The sequence below is a fragment of the Plectropomus leopardus genome, chromosome 6 (assembly GCF_026936395.1).
Source record: "Plectropomus leopardus strain MGB_pleo_1.0 chromosome 6, ASM2693639v1, whole genome shotgun sequence".
Lineage (NCBI taxonomy): Eukaryota > Metazoa > Chordata > Actinopteri > Perciformes > Serranidae > Plectropomus > Plectropomus leopardus.
The window spans coordinates 4,397,175-4,412,875 of NC_142181.1; the positions used below are offsets into that span (position 1 = coordinate 4,397,175).

At 39.5% G+C, this 15,701-nt stretch overlaps 1 protein-coding gene across 4 annotated transcripts in view; it reads left to right on the forward strand.

Moving 5' to 3' along the window:
* Positions 1 to 15,701, forward strand: part of LOC121943318 (ubiquitin carboxyl-terminal hydrolase 2-like) — a 58,720-nt gene that overhangs the window by 14,059 nt on the left and 28,960 nt on the right. For all 4 annotated transcript variants that reach the window (XM_088078542.1, XM_088078541.1, XM_088078544.1 and 1 more), the window contains exon 3: positions 3,204 to 4,065. In XM_088078542.1, the coding sequence (XP_087934668.1) occupies positions 3,283 to 4,065 (783 nt within the window). In that variant the 5' untranslated portion in view covers positions 3,204 to 3,282. The remainder of the gene's footprint in view (positions 1 to 3,203; positions 4,066 to 15,701) is intronic.

Sequence of the window (15,701 nt, forward strand, 5' to 3'; positions counted from 1 at the left end):
ACTTGCTGTCTGCTGTAGGAACCCTGCCTCCACTACCCAGCTGGACTCTCCCATTATAGCCGTGGGAGAAACACACTATACTGATTTCAGCAGGAGCAGGGGTGAGCCGGTGCCCCGCTGAGGGGATCTGCAATATAAGAAGCCAAAATAGCCAGAAGAGATTCTTTTCCTTATTTATAGTTGCCCTCTTGATTTTAGAACGGGGTTGAAGCTGGTAGGAGAAACGGGTCCTGGTGGGTTTTCTAAGCTCAGTAGGAGATGCCTTGCCTTCCTCGAGCATTAAGTCATATCTAAATATCAGCAAGCATGTTAGTCAGTGCTAACTGTGCCGCTGCAAATCAGTCCACTGGATTGTGTACCATGCTCCTCAGAGTTGCGTGATGATGGGCTCATGGTAAAGTGCTCATGGGTAACCAGCCGTGCGCTGCAAATGTCTGCAGATAGGCAGCAAACACCACAATGCCCAGGGGGGATTTGTTCCAGGGTTAGGGGGGTAAAAGTGGTAACAAAACTGATATGGGTTGGGAACCACGTGAGGTTCACTGGAAGATCTGTATAACCCAGTTATTGAATAAGTTAATGATATGGAAGGAAACAAAAGGTTCTTATATGGGACAAACAAATGACTGGGCTTTGGTCAACAGATGCATTGTTTAGTAATTATGGAAGTTAAGAGGTTATTTTTTAAATAATGAAAAATTAACATTTGCATGTTGAGAAATTCTGTGCTTACTCAGTATAAAGAGCAATGGGCTGGTGATATATGGACTGAAGCAAAACTGCGAACATTTAGGGTGATAAAATATGAATATGGTACTGAGAATTATGTTTTATATTATATTGATCAAGATAAACTGTAGATTTGCAAAAAAACGTCACTGTAAAACTCATTTTTTGCAAGAATATTGGTCATATTATTTGGTAACTTCATTTGGTATAACTACTTTTTGCTGACATGAGTAATGATGTTATTTTTAAGGGAGACACAACCTAAATTAGGAATTCCAATATGTTATTTCCATGGCTGATGAATTTTTAATCAATATTTGTGAGCATAAGCTACTCTCTTCTTAAACTCAGAAACCAGAGAGTTTTAAACTTATCATGTCATCAAGTATAAAGTCCATAGACAGTGAATGGGAGTCTGATTTTATGGACTCACAGAAATAAATAAGCTTTATTCTATCGTACTTCTCTCACCTCTGAAACAGAAAATGTGCCCACATACTCAGAATATTCCCCTGACTGCTATCAGTGGGCTGGTTTACACTTTTACAGATTTGCACGAAACTTAAGCGATATTTTTGAAATGTTGATAAAACACAATTGTGAGATGATTGTGTTTCCATTAAGTTATGTTCTGCGACTTCTCTGGTGATAATACTCCAAGAAGCATGGATGTTCAACACATTAGCAGGTTTAATTATATTGCAACAACCGCACTAGCCGTCATTATTTTAAATCGAAGCTGACTTAGGCGTTTTATGTAAGCAATAATGGGAGCGGTCATGTATGACGGGTTTCTGTGAGGTCACAATCTTACTTACATCAGTACCAATATAGATCCTAACATACTGTAATTTTTTACTTTAAGTAAATCATCTGATATCATGTGAATCAGTGTTAAAGGTATGGATAAAAAAATCCCTTTGACATAGGTTTCATATCAAAGATGGCAGTAGTTTTAATACCCAGAAAACATAAAGTGGATATATTATAGGATAATTTATTAAAATGACATGGCACAGAATAATTCACATCCTTGTGCCTAAATCCACCCTCACATTATTTGAGGTTCTTGGTAGTTTTAGCAACATGGATTTTTTTCCACAAGAGCCTTTTAGGACATAAAATGACATAATTCTTGGTGTAACTGGGGATAATTATTTGTCAGATCTTGGGGGAAGAAACCTTTATTTTAATGGATTATAACACTTTGGCAGCACTATCACATGGGACAAAATGCTTTCATATTCGGGCTGGTAACATCTGTTTGGGAGCAACATTAGCTCCCATTAACAAACAAATTTTAACAAAAGCCTGTGTCAGAAGCTGGCACTGTGGGCAGCAGTGCACGTGGGAGCGTGCACTGCTTTCTAATCAAATTTTACAACTTGTGGCTTTGATGTTTTTTAAAAAAAATCCATTGCCTTTGAAGGCTAATGTGGTGGATCAATTTGTACTTACTTCTGCATTAGACAGAAAAACAAAATTTGGCAGAAAAAGGAGACATCATGCTTACTCTAATAGATTATCTGAATTATGGAAGCCGCAAGGTGTAAATGGATTTTGATAACGCAGTGCACCACAGCTAATGGCTCCCTGAAAGTCGGGAAAAAACACGTTGAAAAAGCTAAAAACTAAAGCACGCTTTGACAATGGTTTGGATTAATGTAATGGAAATGGGATTTGTAGTAAATGGGTTAAAGCAGGGAAAAATGCTGACGTAATCCTTTAAAGAGCAGCAGAGAGAGTATCAGTGTGGGTCAGTGTTGTTCGTATTTGGTAATGTGTTACACAGCAAGCTTAACATATCACTTAAGGTTTTCAGTTTTCATGATATTATGCCACTCACACACTCACACACTCAATTTGTCTCGATCTTTTTGTTGTTTATTGCTGTACGAATTTTATATTGTTTATATAAAAGTACTGGAATTTGTTGAATTACCTTTGGTTAGGTATTTCTATAAGCCTGTTTGGGTTTCTAGATAGATAAATCGATAAACAGTCCACCTTTGTGGAAATTTGTCTTTGCCTTCACTCAGACACAGCAAAGATACATACAAACACATAAAACTATACAACATTAAACACCACAAACGTACAATATACAAGATACAATAAACAGGCAGGCGGGAGCAATAACTTATGTAAATATAAATAAATATTAAAGAGAGCATATCTTACAAAACAGTAGTTTTCCCTTATACAACTATTCTGTTTGTTGCCTGAATGGCATATGGAAGAAAGGACTTTGGTTTTTGGGAATGGTCTTTAATGGTGCGATTAAATAAATAAAATGAAATGAAATGCAGAAAAAGTGGAGGTTTTATATTCAGTGATTTCCATCCTTAAATCACTGTGTGTCTTAAAAAGCAGCTTAATGCTCAGTGGAGCAAAGGTAAATGTTGCTGTAGTCTAAGTATTGATTTGATTGTTGCTGATGAACTAATACTCGTGTCTCTTCTCTGTGGCTGCAGTCGATGCAGTCTTCCAGAGGCTCTCCCTCCCTGTGGCTGAGAAACCAGCAGCAGCAGCAGCAGCAGCAGCAGCAGCAGCATGTCCCGCGTCTCCTCCACCGCCAAGCGCTACGCTGGCCCCTCCTACACCAGCCACTACAGCTCCTACAGCTCCTCCCTGACACCGGGCCTTAGCTCCTACAGCGAGCGGGACAGGCTGTCCTCCTACAAGTCCCCCACCTCCTCCTCCTCCACCTCATCCTCAGGTTACTCCTCCTCCAGCTATCTCAGCAGCTCCGCAGCCCGCAGCCGCAACTACAGCACCTCCTCAGACCCTGACCGCGACCGGGGTCGAACCATCCCGCGCACCGACATCCTCGGGAGCAGCATCAGCAGCCGCCGGAGCGAGAGCCTCAGCAGAACTCCCGCCAAGAGCTATGGAGGGTCAGGACTGAGCGGGGGATCGGCCTACACCGGCTACAGCTCCTACTCTTCGTCCTCGGCCCAGTCCAGCTACCTCTCCTCTTCACCGGTGGCCTCCAGCATCTCGCTCAACCGACGAAAATCTGTATCCCAGAGTGACTTGAGCAGGGACCTGGCCTCTCTGGGCCTCAATGATGCCTCCTCCTCCTCATCCTCCAGCCCGTCTTCTTCCACCAGTGCCCTGCGGAGCTACCGCAGTCGAACCAGCGATGTGGCCAACTCGTATGGCACAAGCTCCCGCCTGGGCTGCTCAGGCCTGTCGCGGAGCTCTACTCAGGAGGCCCTCTCGCGGAGCTCCACCCAGGAGGCCTTCAGCAGCAGCAGCAGCAGAGCATTCAGCTCTTCGACATGGGAGCCGAGCAGTAACGGCCTGTCCGACTCCCCCACCAGGGACTCCACGGTAAGACAATTTCCTCTGTTCTTGCACATGCTGGCTTGAAGCTCGCTGCTTTTATTGGGGATGTGCTGCTCCAAAGTGGATCAATATCCAGGAGCTGACTCAGGCTGAACGGAGCCATAGCTGCAGAGGCACACTGGTTTCTTTTCTTTAGTTTCACACACATGGAAAAGCCCCACAATGCTTTGTGGCTTCTGAGAGTACTGGCTGTCACCAAATGGGGGCACCATTGCTCAAATTAAGTTAAATGCACTTGAGGTTGTGGCTGACAATAATATACCAGACATGTTAAACTCTAACATGTTCTTTGGCCGACTGTTTGAGCCATTCAGTAATAATGACACGTACAAAATGTCTTATTTTTTTAACATAGTATGCAACCTATCAAAGCTAACCAGAGGTCACTCTTCCAGTGTATGTCAGTAGGTCCATGGTTACGTGATGAATGAGCTCTTAGCATGGATACTTGACCCCTTGTTACCCAGCAATTAGCTAGCTTACAGCTCTCAGAAGGAGCCGCTTGGCCGTGATGAGCTGGGTCTTTGGGCCACTAGCCTCATCTCCAGGCTCAGTATTAGTGACCTGAGCTTCCTCCTCTCAGGTCGGAAAGCACAACTGACCCACTTCCTCCTCAGGATTAGTCCCAATAACTGCTTACATGAGTGGAGGAGGGTGGAGAGAGTGGAGGAGGGGAGAGTGGTTAAGAAAGGATGAAGAGCGGAAAACAGAATCAAGGAGAATTTGTGTTAAATCTTTTAAAGAAAGGGCTTTTCAGGTAGTTATAACCATGAATAAACATCTCTTGTATAGTTTTTAAAATAGGATCAAACATACATTAACGATGCTATTATGCTGAATGGGGCATAAAAAAAGTTCCCGCTCATACTTGTTGTAACTATCTTTTTGTAATCGGATAAACTTATAACCTACTTATAAAACACCAGGATGCCTTATGAATACTACTTTAACCCTCCTGTTATGTCAGCTTTAAGAAAAAGCCATAATTTTCCCAGATCAAATTGACTCAGTGCATTTTAAACCGTCTGAAAGTAGTATAAATCTTCTCCATAAAATATATTTAGCTCATTTATTTATTATAAGTTGTATTGATAATAAGTATAATCAAGTCCACTTCTTACAGATCACGGTTTACTGATGAGAATTCACTTGTTTTCCATGAAAAAATAATTTTGATTTTAATTAATTTTAACAACCACATCCAAAATTAACCAATCTCTTACATAATTTAAACTAAAGACAGACAATGTAAACTTTTTCTTATTCTGGCAGCTTAAACGAATGTTCAGGTTGAAAGTGTAGCAGTGCTATATTTAGAATAATTTGAGGTCACCTGACACAGTGCACTAATCAGTATGTCCGCACCCACCCACACAGTCTTAAGAGGTTAGGGCATGGTCACACATGCACAAAATTAACATTGATGAATATTTGCCTCCTATTAACGTTCTTTTAATGCAAGCCAAGGGGTAAATAAAACACTTCTGTGGCACAGCAAATTAGCAATTTACATCACATGGAGTTCAACTTTGGTGAACTTTGACCGGTGAAGTCACAGCCTTGACCAAGTACGGTAGTTTGTTGCTGTGATATTGACCATGAAAAATACGTATAAAATAGGTGTCAGCTGACATTGGTTTTTCAGGGCAGATACCAATACCAATTATTAGTACTAAGTGAGACAGTATTTTGGAACCGATATGCATTTGCAATATAAAATGAAAATCTTTCTGTCAATATTTAGAATTGGAATATAACAAACTCCAACATAGGAATTTGTTTAAATGCCTTTGGCAAATGTTTAATCAAATCTAACACTCGCTATACAGCAAATTCCCTGAAACTTTGTTTTAATAAAGTTCAGTGAAAATTTTAATTTAAAAAAAGATGAATGAATAAAAATAGCTCCAGAGGTTTTACAAAGTTAAAGTTCCTCCCATGTTGACACTGTCTTTGCACTTTTTAATTAAGTATTATTTATCAGCAATCATTAAAATAAAATGCTGATACAGATAATCGGCAAAATGCCAAATATCAGCCGCAATAATCGGCCAGGCTGATTATCTGTCAACCCCTTGTGTAAAATGCTACCTGGCTGGAGGGACTGGGGAGTCAGAAATTCAAGAAAAAGGAAAATGTACCAACAGCATTATATTATTAATGTAAAGTAATATTAATAATTGTCAATATTACACCCGGCACTGTCCACATTCAGCACCATTATCACTTCGGCAGGCGGGTCACTTGCCTGCATTCGCTCATGTGCGACTGTGACCTTATTCAGCCAGATTAATTAAAGTCACCTATGTGGGTTTACCACGGGTAAACCCAGGGCCTTTATAACCACCAACCATCTGAAAATACTGCCTTGTAAGTACACAAGAAGTATTTTATAGTGTATTGTTACTCTGCTGACATACACAAGCTTGCTGTATGCACCTAAATGACTTCAGCATATGAATAAGGGAGGTTTAAGAGTATTGGCTAACTGGTCTTGTGCTCAGGTTGCCTGCCGTCATGAGGTATACGTGAGAAATAAACTCAGCTATACATTTCCTAATCAGTCAGGTGCTCCCTTTTAGCTCATACAAGCCAACTTTCAGAAATGGACTAACATAACATTGCAAAACCTGAGCTCCCCTGAGTCAGAAATGAAGATCACTTAATCACCATGAGACTACTTACAGGGTTTGTACCAAAACAAATTTAAAAATGTAAGAATTCTTTGTTGCATGCAAAAAAAGCCAATTTCATAGTGTAACATGAGCCTGCAGCTCATAACTGTGAAACACAAAGACTGTTTGATATGCCTCTAAGCCACAGACCATGAGGTAATGTCCATGTATCAATATCAATGTTGGTGATTCATGCTCACTAAGTGGAAATGACAAGTATGAACTTGACTTTTTTTCTCATTTAGCCCATCCAGTAATCAGCACCTATCTATCATGCACACACTTAGAAGTGGAGGTCTTTAACTGGATATCACCAGCTGGGCTATTTGTACTGTTAATTAACCCCAGGCCTCTGTTAACTGAGGCGCATTAAATCACCCTCCTCCCCCCGGGCAGGGCATCACAAAGATATCGGAGCATGGTCTGCAGAAATCAGCCACAGACTGGATTTGACATTGTGTCATGCTCACATAATGCAAACGTGGAGTAGTGAAACAGGATTGTGCAGCTTTTCCTAAACAGCAACCCCTCCAACAGGTGGCGGTTATAGGATAACTACAAATTTAGTACACAGTCACTGCAAAAATGAAGGTTTTAAATGACATCATAAATGCAGTTGACACAAAAGAATACTGTGCTGCAATATTTCTAGACCTTTCTAAAGCTGTTAACACAGTTGACCACTCTGTTTTGGTACAGAGGCTGGTGAACATAGGGTTGCCCTCCAAAACAGTTCAGTGGTTTGAGCGGTAGAACGCAGTGTCCAAGCCGTTGGTGTGTTTTTTTTAGCTTTTTGAATGGACGTAATGGTGTCCCGCAAGGGTCCATTTTGGGTCCAATTTTCTTTACTATGTATATACATAATTTGTGCTGTGATGTTGGCGATACAAAATTTCATTTTTATGCGGATGACACTATTTTGTATAGTTCTGCCTCATCTTTGGCAAGTGCAGCTAAGAAGCTACAATTTGCTTTCGATGTGGTTCAGAGGACTGTTTGTGTATTGAGACTCGTACTCAACCCTGACAAAACTAAAATAATGTGCTTTTCAAGGTTGAGGCAGACAGCTGATGGTGAAATCAGATTGTTACTGTAAGTAATCAGATGATTGAACGAGTCTAAACTTACAAATACCTGGGTTTTTTCTTAGAAGACAATCTGTCTTTTAAATATCATATCGAGTGTCTTGCAAAATGGTTCAGGGTAAAGTTTGGTTTCTATTATAGAAATAAAGGCTGTTTCTCTTGTAGTCCAAGGAAGAAACTGGTTCAAGCAGCACCTTTGTCTGCAATTGACTATTAAGACACTATACATGCACGCTAATACATCTTGTTAAAAAATCTTTGTTTCGATGTACCATGCAGCACTGCGATTTGTTAGGGACTCAGGTTTCTGCACACATCACTGCAGTTCGTACGAGAAAGTAGACTGGAACACTTATTCTTTATAATTATTTATGTTCTCTACTGACTGTCATTAGCTGCAACCTTCAGTCACATGGACAACTTTTGTGTTTTATATATGTGATATGTGATTTTGTGTGTCGTTCTTTGAACCCGTACTGTGTGCTTTGTGAAAGTGGTGAAATTGCTTTTGGAGTTTTTGCTCCGTCATCTTGGTGTCAGCTGCAGAGTCACCTTAAACTAGACTCTTATCAGCCTGGGGGATTTTAAAAGCAGGATTAATGACCTTTTGGACACGCATGTGTGGTCTCTGAACGCTTTTAATTGGCTGTTTGTTCGTAGTTTATTGCTTGTTGCTTGTGTGTAAATTTTTATGCTGTTTGTTTATACATTTTGCTTTTGTGTTTTTAGTCTGCTTGATCTTTTATGTGAATTCTTCATGCTGCTGTCTTGTTAGGACCTTGGAAAAGATATTCTGAATCTCAGTGGGACTATTCCTGGTTAAATACAAAATGTATAAATATACCTGTAGCACAAGTAGAGAAGAAATCAGTTAAATGACTCTGATTTTCTTTCCACATGAATGTAAGGTTTACTTACATTAGCTTATATTAGCCACCATAAGCTACTGGCTGCCTGTTTTTATGCCTCCATGCTGGCCAATGGAGGCATTGTGTTGTTGAGGTTGTCCCTCTGATATCTAAACAACACAGCGGGAATTTCTTCACATTTGTGTCCATTTTGACTCAACAATAAACTGATTTAATTTCGGTGATCATAGGTCAAAGATCAAGGTCACTGTGCTCTTGTCTGTCTCATTCATCTGAGCGCAATATCTCATAAAGGCCGTGAGGGAGTTTCTTTAATTTGGCAAAATCGTCCACTTGGACTCATGAATGAACTGATTGGGATTTTGTGGTCACAGGTCAAGGTCACTCTGACCTCACAGGCAAAACTTAGCCAGATCACAAGGATTTATACGCTAATTGCCACAAAATTTCACACAAATGTGTAATAGGATATAATGAGGAAGTAATGACATTTTATTTATTTATTTGTTTATTTATTGTTTTTGTACGAATTGAACGTAAAATATTTAATGTGTCCATAAATGAGCTTTAGAGGTGCTGACAGGCAACATTTGGACAGAGCTGGACTGGCTGGTCTGAAATAATATCTCAAGTTAAATGATTGTTGATGATGATTATTTCTTCCTGACATTTTAGAATAAACAGTGGTTGCATTGATTAGAACAGTAATCAGAAGACTTCTCCGTATCATTAGCTGCTTAATTTGCATTTGGTCGTATGGATATACTGTGTGATGGTCCCAACACATAAAATCAATTCATAAAGCTCTCAGTCAGCAGTTCCTTACATACCTCCAAGCAAGAGAAGGGTGCGTGTCAGTGTGTGTGTGTGTGTGTGTGTGTGTGTGTGTGTGTGTGTGTGTCGGCTGACATTTTAGGTCAAAATGTCAGGAATGATCTCATGACTGAAGAGCGTTACAATGACCGCCCTGTGACCACTTAGTGACCACTCATGATGTCATTATTAGGTCAGAAGTCCTCAGGCAACGCAGTGGAGTAGTGCTTATTATCAAGGCTGCACCTGCCAATTATTTTCATTATCAATGCGCTTCTTGACTAATTGCTTAAATGAAACAATTAATTATTTTTTATTTCCAGGGCCCCCTGCCATACTGACAGAACATTGTAACATTTTGACCAGTATTGTTTTGGAAATGATTTAGTTTTGAAGCATGAGTTAACTGTTTTTGGTGAGATGTGACCTCTTGCAGGTGAGCTATGGTGTTGTGCTGAATCAGACCGGCTGTTTTGGCAAATGCACCTTGAGTTTTGAGATTGCTATTTGTGTTTCAAGAAATTAGCCAAAGCAATTGAGAAAAACTGTAAGAGGGAGAAGGGGGGTCTTCTGGGTGCTTGATGGTGCTCGGGTGCACTTTTGGACTGACTCTTGTGATGGTCCACCTCAGGCTCGGCACAGCGTGGCTCCGTGAGTTTAAATTGAATATGAAAATGAAAATGCAAATTTCGTGGCATGGTTTGACTGGACGCAGTCACAGGTGCCGATGGAAAAGACCTATATATATCCCTCTGTCCCAGTTTGAATGTCTTTTTACCTACCGGTTCCTTCTAAGAAAATATCCACCTCCTCTTTCTCCTTTCAATTTTGTATTGATTGTCGCCAAATATGTAAGATAAGCTTTCTCCACATTTCCCTCCACATACTGTATTCTGCTTTTTTTGTTTCAGCTATGATTAGATAACAACATATTATTAACTCTAGTTCTCCTCTTGTTGTTGTATGTGAATGTTTTTACTCACCTATTTCTCTCCTGAAATAGCATTGGCAAAACAAGATGAACCCGGTGCTGATGATTTCTCAGAAGCTTACATCACAAATTACACAAAAATAGCAGCTGTTGGAGCCTCATGGTCCTGTTTATCTTGCATCATGTTTATGATTAAGGCAAGCTGGTTAACATGACTACTGTTCTTGTTTTCCCTGTTTCTAAGGCAATGATTTTCAAATCAGATCATGGCACATACAAGAAAAAACAACATTTTAATGGCTTTACTAAACACAAGATTGAGATTCACAGTGTTTGACATGCTTGTGTAAACATGCCTTGTAACACTGTATGCAGTCCTCCCATCTGCTGCTAGCTGTTGTCTCTTATAAGCAGATTTGACTGGCATAGCTCCCAGGTGATAGACTCTGACAAGGCATTTTACAGCAGCAGATAACAATGCACACACCTTTCACATAACTGGTGGGTTCGCTTGTGAGTTTGCTCGTTAACACCTGAAGTTTTGTCATAAACTGGGTCACCTACCATACAGAGGCTTGCTCAGAGTTTGGTTTATTTTTCAGCTCTGGCCTTGTTTTATGATAATATTTTACTCAACATAGTAATTGCTAAGATCACAGAATTGCTAAAAAAATAGATGCAAGAAACAAAACAACTTGTAATTACTTTCCTGTAGTTGTGCATACTTAATTTTTTGTGCAGGGATGGATTATTATGAAATTCCTAAAGTATCTGTCTATCTATCTATCTGTCCATTAATCTATCTATCTATTTTTTAAACACATGTATGACAGCAATGCTACTTCCCCTCCTGCTATACAACCAATAAAAAAATGAAAACTTTTTATGCTATTTTGGATAACATACTATAGTATAACTTTTTCTTCTACTTTGGAAAACCTACTGACATTTTTATGCTATTTTGGATAACATATAAAAGTATAACTTTTTCTGATATTTTGGACAACATACTATACTGTGATCTTTTTTTAGTATATACATTAGTATGAACTAGGGGTGTGACTCTTTCAGTATCACGATTCGATTCGATTTTGGTTGGTTGGTCACAATTCTCAATTCAAAACGATTTCCGATTTAAAATCGATTACCCATTCGAAATATAGGAGGTGTAATTTCAGGATCTACTCCAGTCTGTTTTGCTAGTGGCATATTATGTTATGAAAGCAAAGTGTGTGTGAAAATATGGAGGCTTTATTATGTACACGCTTTTTAGTTGTAGAAAACCTTTCTCCCAATTGTTGGGAATCAGAAAGTAAAAAAATAAACATTGTAATTATTATAGTTCAAAGAAGGGACACACAAAAAAAGTCCAATTGTTTTTTGTTTTTTTTTTGCAGTTGTTTGTGTATCCCATTATCTGTGCCCTTCTGCAAAGCAGCTGCTGTCTGTGATGCTGCAGAGCACATCACACTCCTGACACTTCAGAGAGGGCCCTGATTCTCCTGCCTGCTCTGACACAACACAGAGTTTACATCCATATGAGGCCCTGCTGCCTGTTACACTGTCTCCTGATTTAACCTTGTCTCATTATTATTATTATCATTATCATTATTATCATTATCATTATTATCATTATTATTATTATTATTATTATTATTATTATATTGTCATTATTATTATCATAATCGCCATCATCATTATTGTTATTATTATTATTATTATTATTATTATTATTATAGGGGCTACCGGCGTTTATTCTAATGCAGGAGGCGGTACCAATAACACAGATCGATAGATACAGTAGGATTCGGCCAATCACAGTGCAGTTTGCTGTAGATGACGTATGTCATACGTAAGCGGATACAAAGCGTTCAATCGTCTTCCGATTGGTGGACAAGACCAAAACAAACCTCTGACCGCTCCAAAGGAACTATGGGAAACTAATATGGCGTCTAGCATCGACGCTAATGTACGTTTATCATCGAAATATCGATTAAATATGGACAGAAGACACCCAAAATCGGACCCGTCACTATGGATTTATTGAAAAGGTCCCGTAAAAACACCCGAATTTTCCCAGGCTGGATCCTGAGGCTTCTGAAAGAGCTGCGATGCACCGGAGTTTCCCTCTGAACGGCACAGACGGCAGCTTTCACCGCCGAAAACAGTAAGACGGTCCGAGAAACGGTCTCAAAGACTTTTCTAAGTGATAAACATTTTAGAGGATTAAGAATAATCGATGTTTTGGATTTTTGAATCGTTTCTGACTCGTTAAAAACGATAGTCGGGATTATTATGTGAATCGGAGTCATCCAACATCCCTAGTATGAACTTTTTTATGCTGTTTTGGACTGTCTATCTATCTTAAAGGTTTGTTTGTGTTTTCTTCTACCTCCACATACAGTGGCACTGACAACCTTTTGCTCTTTGACTCCTGCAGACAAACAGCCAAAAAAAAAAAGGCCAGGGTGGCACGCTTGAGTCAAAGCAGATTTTGCCCTGAGTTATTCTGCTCAGGCTTTGTGTGTAGACTTTCTGTTGAGTCAACAATATTTTTAGACTGTCCCACTTTCGGTTTGCCACCTTGGTCAGACAGCTTATGGTTTGATAAAAAAAAAAAAACCCTAAAAGCCCAGTCTGGTACAACGTGGAGCTTTATTTTGTTCTTTGGCAAATAAGGACTTTAGTAACTGAGTTTTGTAAGCTCTGATTATGAGTTTGCTTGATAGGGTTTGTGGGTCAGTGTGTAACATGTCTATCAGAGCAGCTATTTTAACATTACAATGTTATTTTTACAAACAGAGCAAAAGTGCTCCCCGTCCCCATTCTCCTGGAGGTCATTAACCACTTCCATGCCATTTACTCTCTGGTCTGTTGTGGTTGGTCGCCATGCAAATCCACTTACCCTTATTTCAGCAGTCTGGCGTCACGCAACGATGGCAGCATCCATGGAGGTATTAAATATTCACAAGATATACAGAACAGCACAGTGTACTGAGGTACTAAAATACATTAGCCTAGCTTTTAGCACATAGGCTAGTGAATTACATGTTTTGATTCATTTCCAAGTATAAAAATGCCATAAAAAATTAAATGTTTTAAACAGACGGCGTATTTGTTCCTCTGTTTCACTCATGTGTGATTGAGGCGGCCCAGCTGATGGTACAGTTGTCCATGGACTCGTCACAGAAACTCCAGTTTGTCACTGTCTGTGTAGTTTTTTCTTTATGTTTAGTATTGTGCACCTGAAACACCTGAAACGCTTGAAACGCACCGAAACCTCCGACTTTGGATGGAGGGCAGTATAAGCACTCTAGTTTCTGGATTTGGAGGAGTTTTCCATGTCTGCTTATGTTTTTGGGACTGTCGTAGACCGTAGGGATAACATGTATGAATGCTGAAATTGGACGTAGTTCCCCTTTAATACTTTGTAACCAACATCAGACTTGTGCTGTCCAGCTGTACAGTGAGTCCAGAGAAAACTTGTTCTTGAACAGGGACACAAGAAGGCTTCGTTCTGTCCCGGGACGCTCCCACATGCTCTCCCGAACTCTCCCACATACTATGAATGACATAATGCCGCATCAGTGTTAGAAAGTTCAAGAATGCTATTCACCTTGTAGGAATGTAAACAATAAATCATTTAATTGCCCTCTGAAGGAATAAGTTGACCCCTCGGTTAAATTTAAACGTTTGAGTGAAGAGATTGTCAGTCTGATGTGCCTAATTTAGCTTAGGGAATAGAACAGCTATCCCCAGGTAATTGTACTCTGACTTCTCCTAGATAACATTGCTCAGAGACTGCTTTTGTCCCATTTTTATACCAGACTGCTTAGCTCTTTGCGTCAGATATCAGAATACAAACAGTGACTCTTTGCCCTCTTCTCTCAGTTGTAGTTTTCCACCTCGAGGATTTAGACATTCAGACACACACATGTCCAGCCTGGTGAAGGAATGTGCTCCTTGGCTGTTTGTTGTGTACACACGCTTGAGCCTGGGTCATGAGACGGCTGCTGGGGACATGTTGCACTTCTTGCACCCTACACAGCTAAAAGCAGCCGCACCGTAAACACACTGTGCATTTGGATCCTTTCTCTGCAGACATGCTCAGGAACGCATGTTGCGTTCTCATAGTCAGTATGTGATCATTTAGGTTAAAAAATCGGCTGACTTTTATATAAAAAAAGGAAACACGGCTTGCACACTGTTATTTTTTTAGGTATATATTTAAATGATTTTGCGTGTTTAATGTTTTGGTGAGTCTGAATTAGACTGCCTGTGAGTGGGAGGTGAAGCACAGCACATTCTGTTGTCATTCTTATTAATTAGCTCTATCAGATAGGGCACGTATTTCAAAAATGTCTAAAACTCCCCGTTTTTGACTAACTGTTATGAAGACCTTCATCAGTCATCAGGTGTTGTCAGTTTTTGTTGTAACAACAAGCAGTAACACCTTATATTTCCTGTCTATTCTATTTTGGACTGTCCAAAATGTGGAAATATCACTCTCATATACTAAAAACAGATGTAACAGCACATTGCCAAGCGCTTCTTGCTCAGTCGCTCTCTTGCTCAGTTTTGTGTCACCCGTCCTGGAATTAAAAAAAAAACACTGACGCAACATTAGTTTGTTTTCTAGCAATCAACAAGATGTTTTTACTGAAAGAGACATGAGTTTGTTCCAGCTCTTAGAGGAAACCCTTTTTTCCAGGTGTTTGTTTGTATTCAGCTGTTAGCTTATCATTGCTCCTTATTATTCTTGAAAACTCACTTTTGACTAAATCATTTGAACATATTTTGACACTCAGCCTTTAAGCTGCTTGATATTTTGATATCAAAGGTCCAGTGTGTAGGATTTAGGGGCGTCTTTTAGAAAAAATGGAACATAATATTCTTAACTATGTTTTCATTAGTTTATAATCACTTGAAAATAAAATCTTTTTGCCTAGAGCGAGTCTTTGATTTGTCCGTTGTGGGCTACTGTAGAACAACACGACGAACTCATTGGAAGAGGACTTACTCCGTTTGTAGATAAAAACTGCTCCGTTTGTGATAATAAATACTTGAAATAATATAATATAATAAATACTTTCTCAGGTGATTTTAAACCAATGAAAACATATTTATGAAGATTATATAACGTCTCAGCTAATGGGTTTGATTTCTTTTAGAAACACTGGAAAAAGGTGATGAGCAACTTTAAATAAAAATCATTCAAAAATTAGCACATAAAAGAGTTAAAGGTACA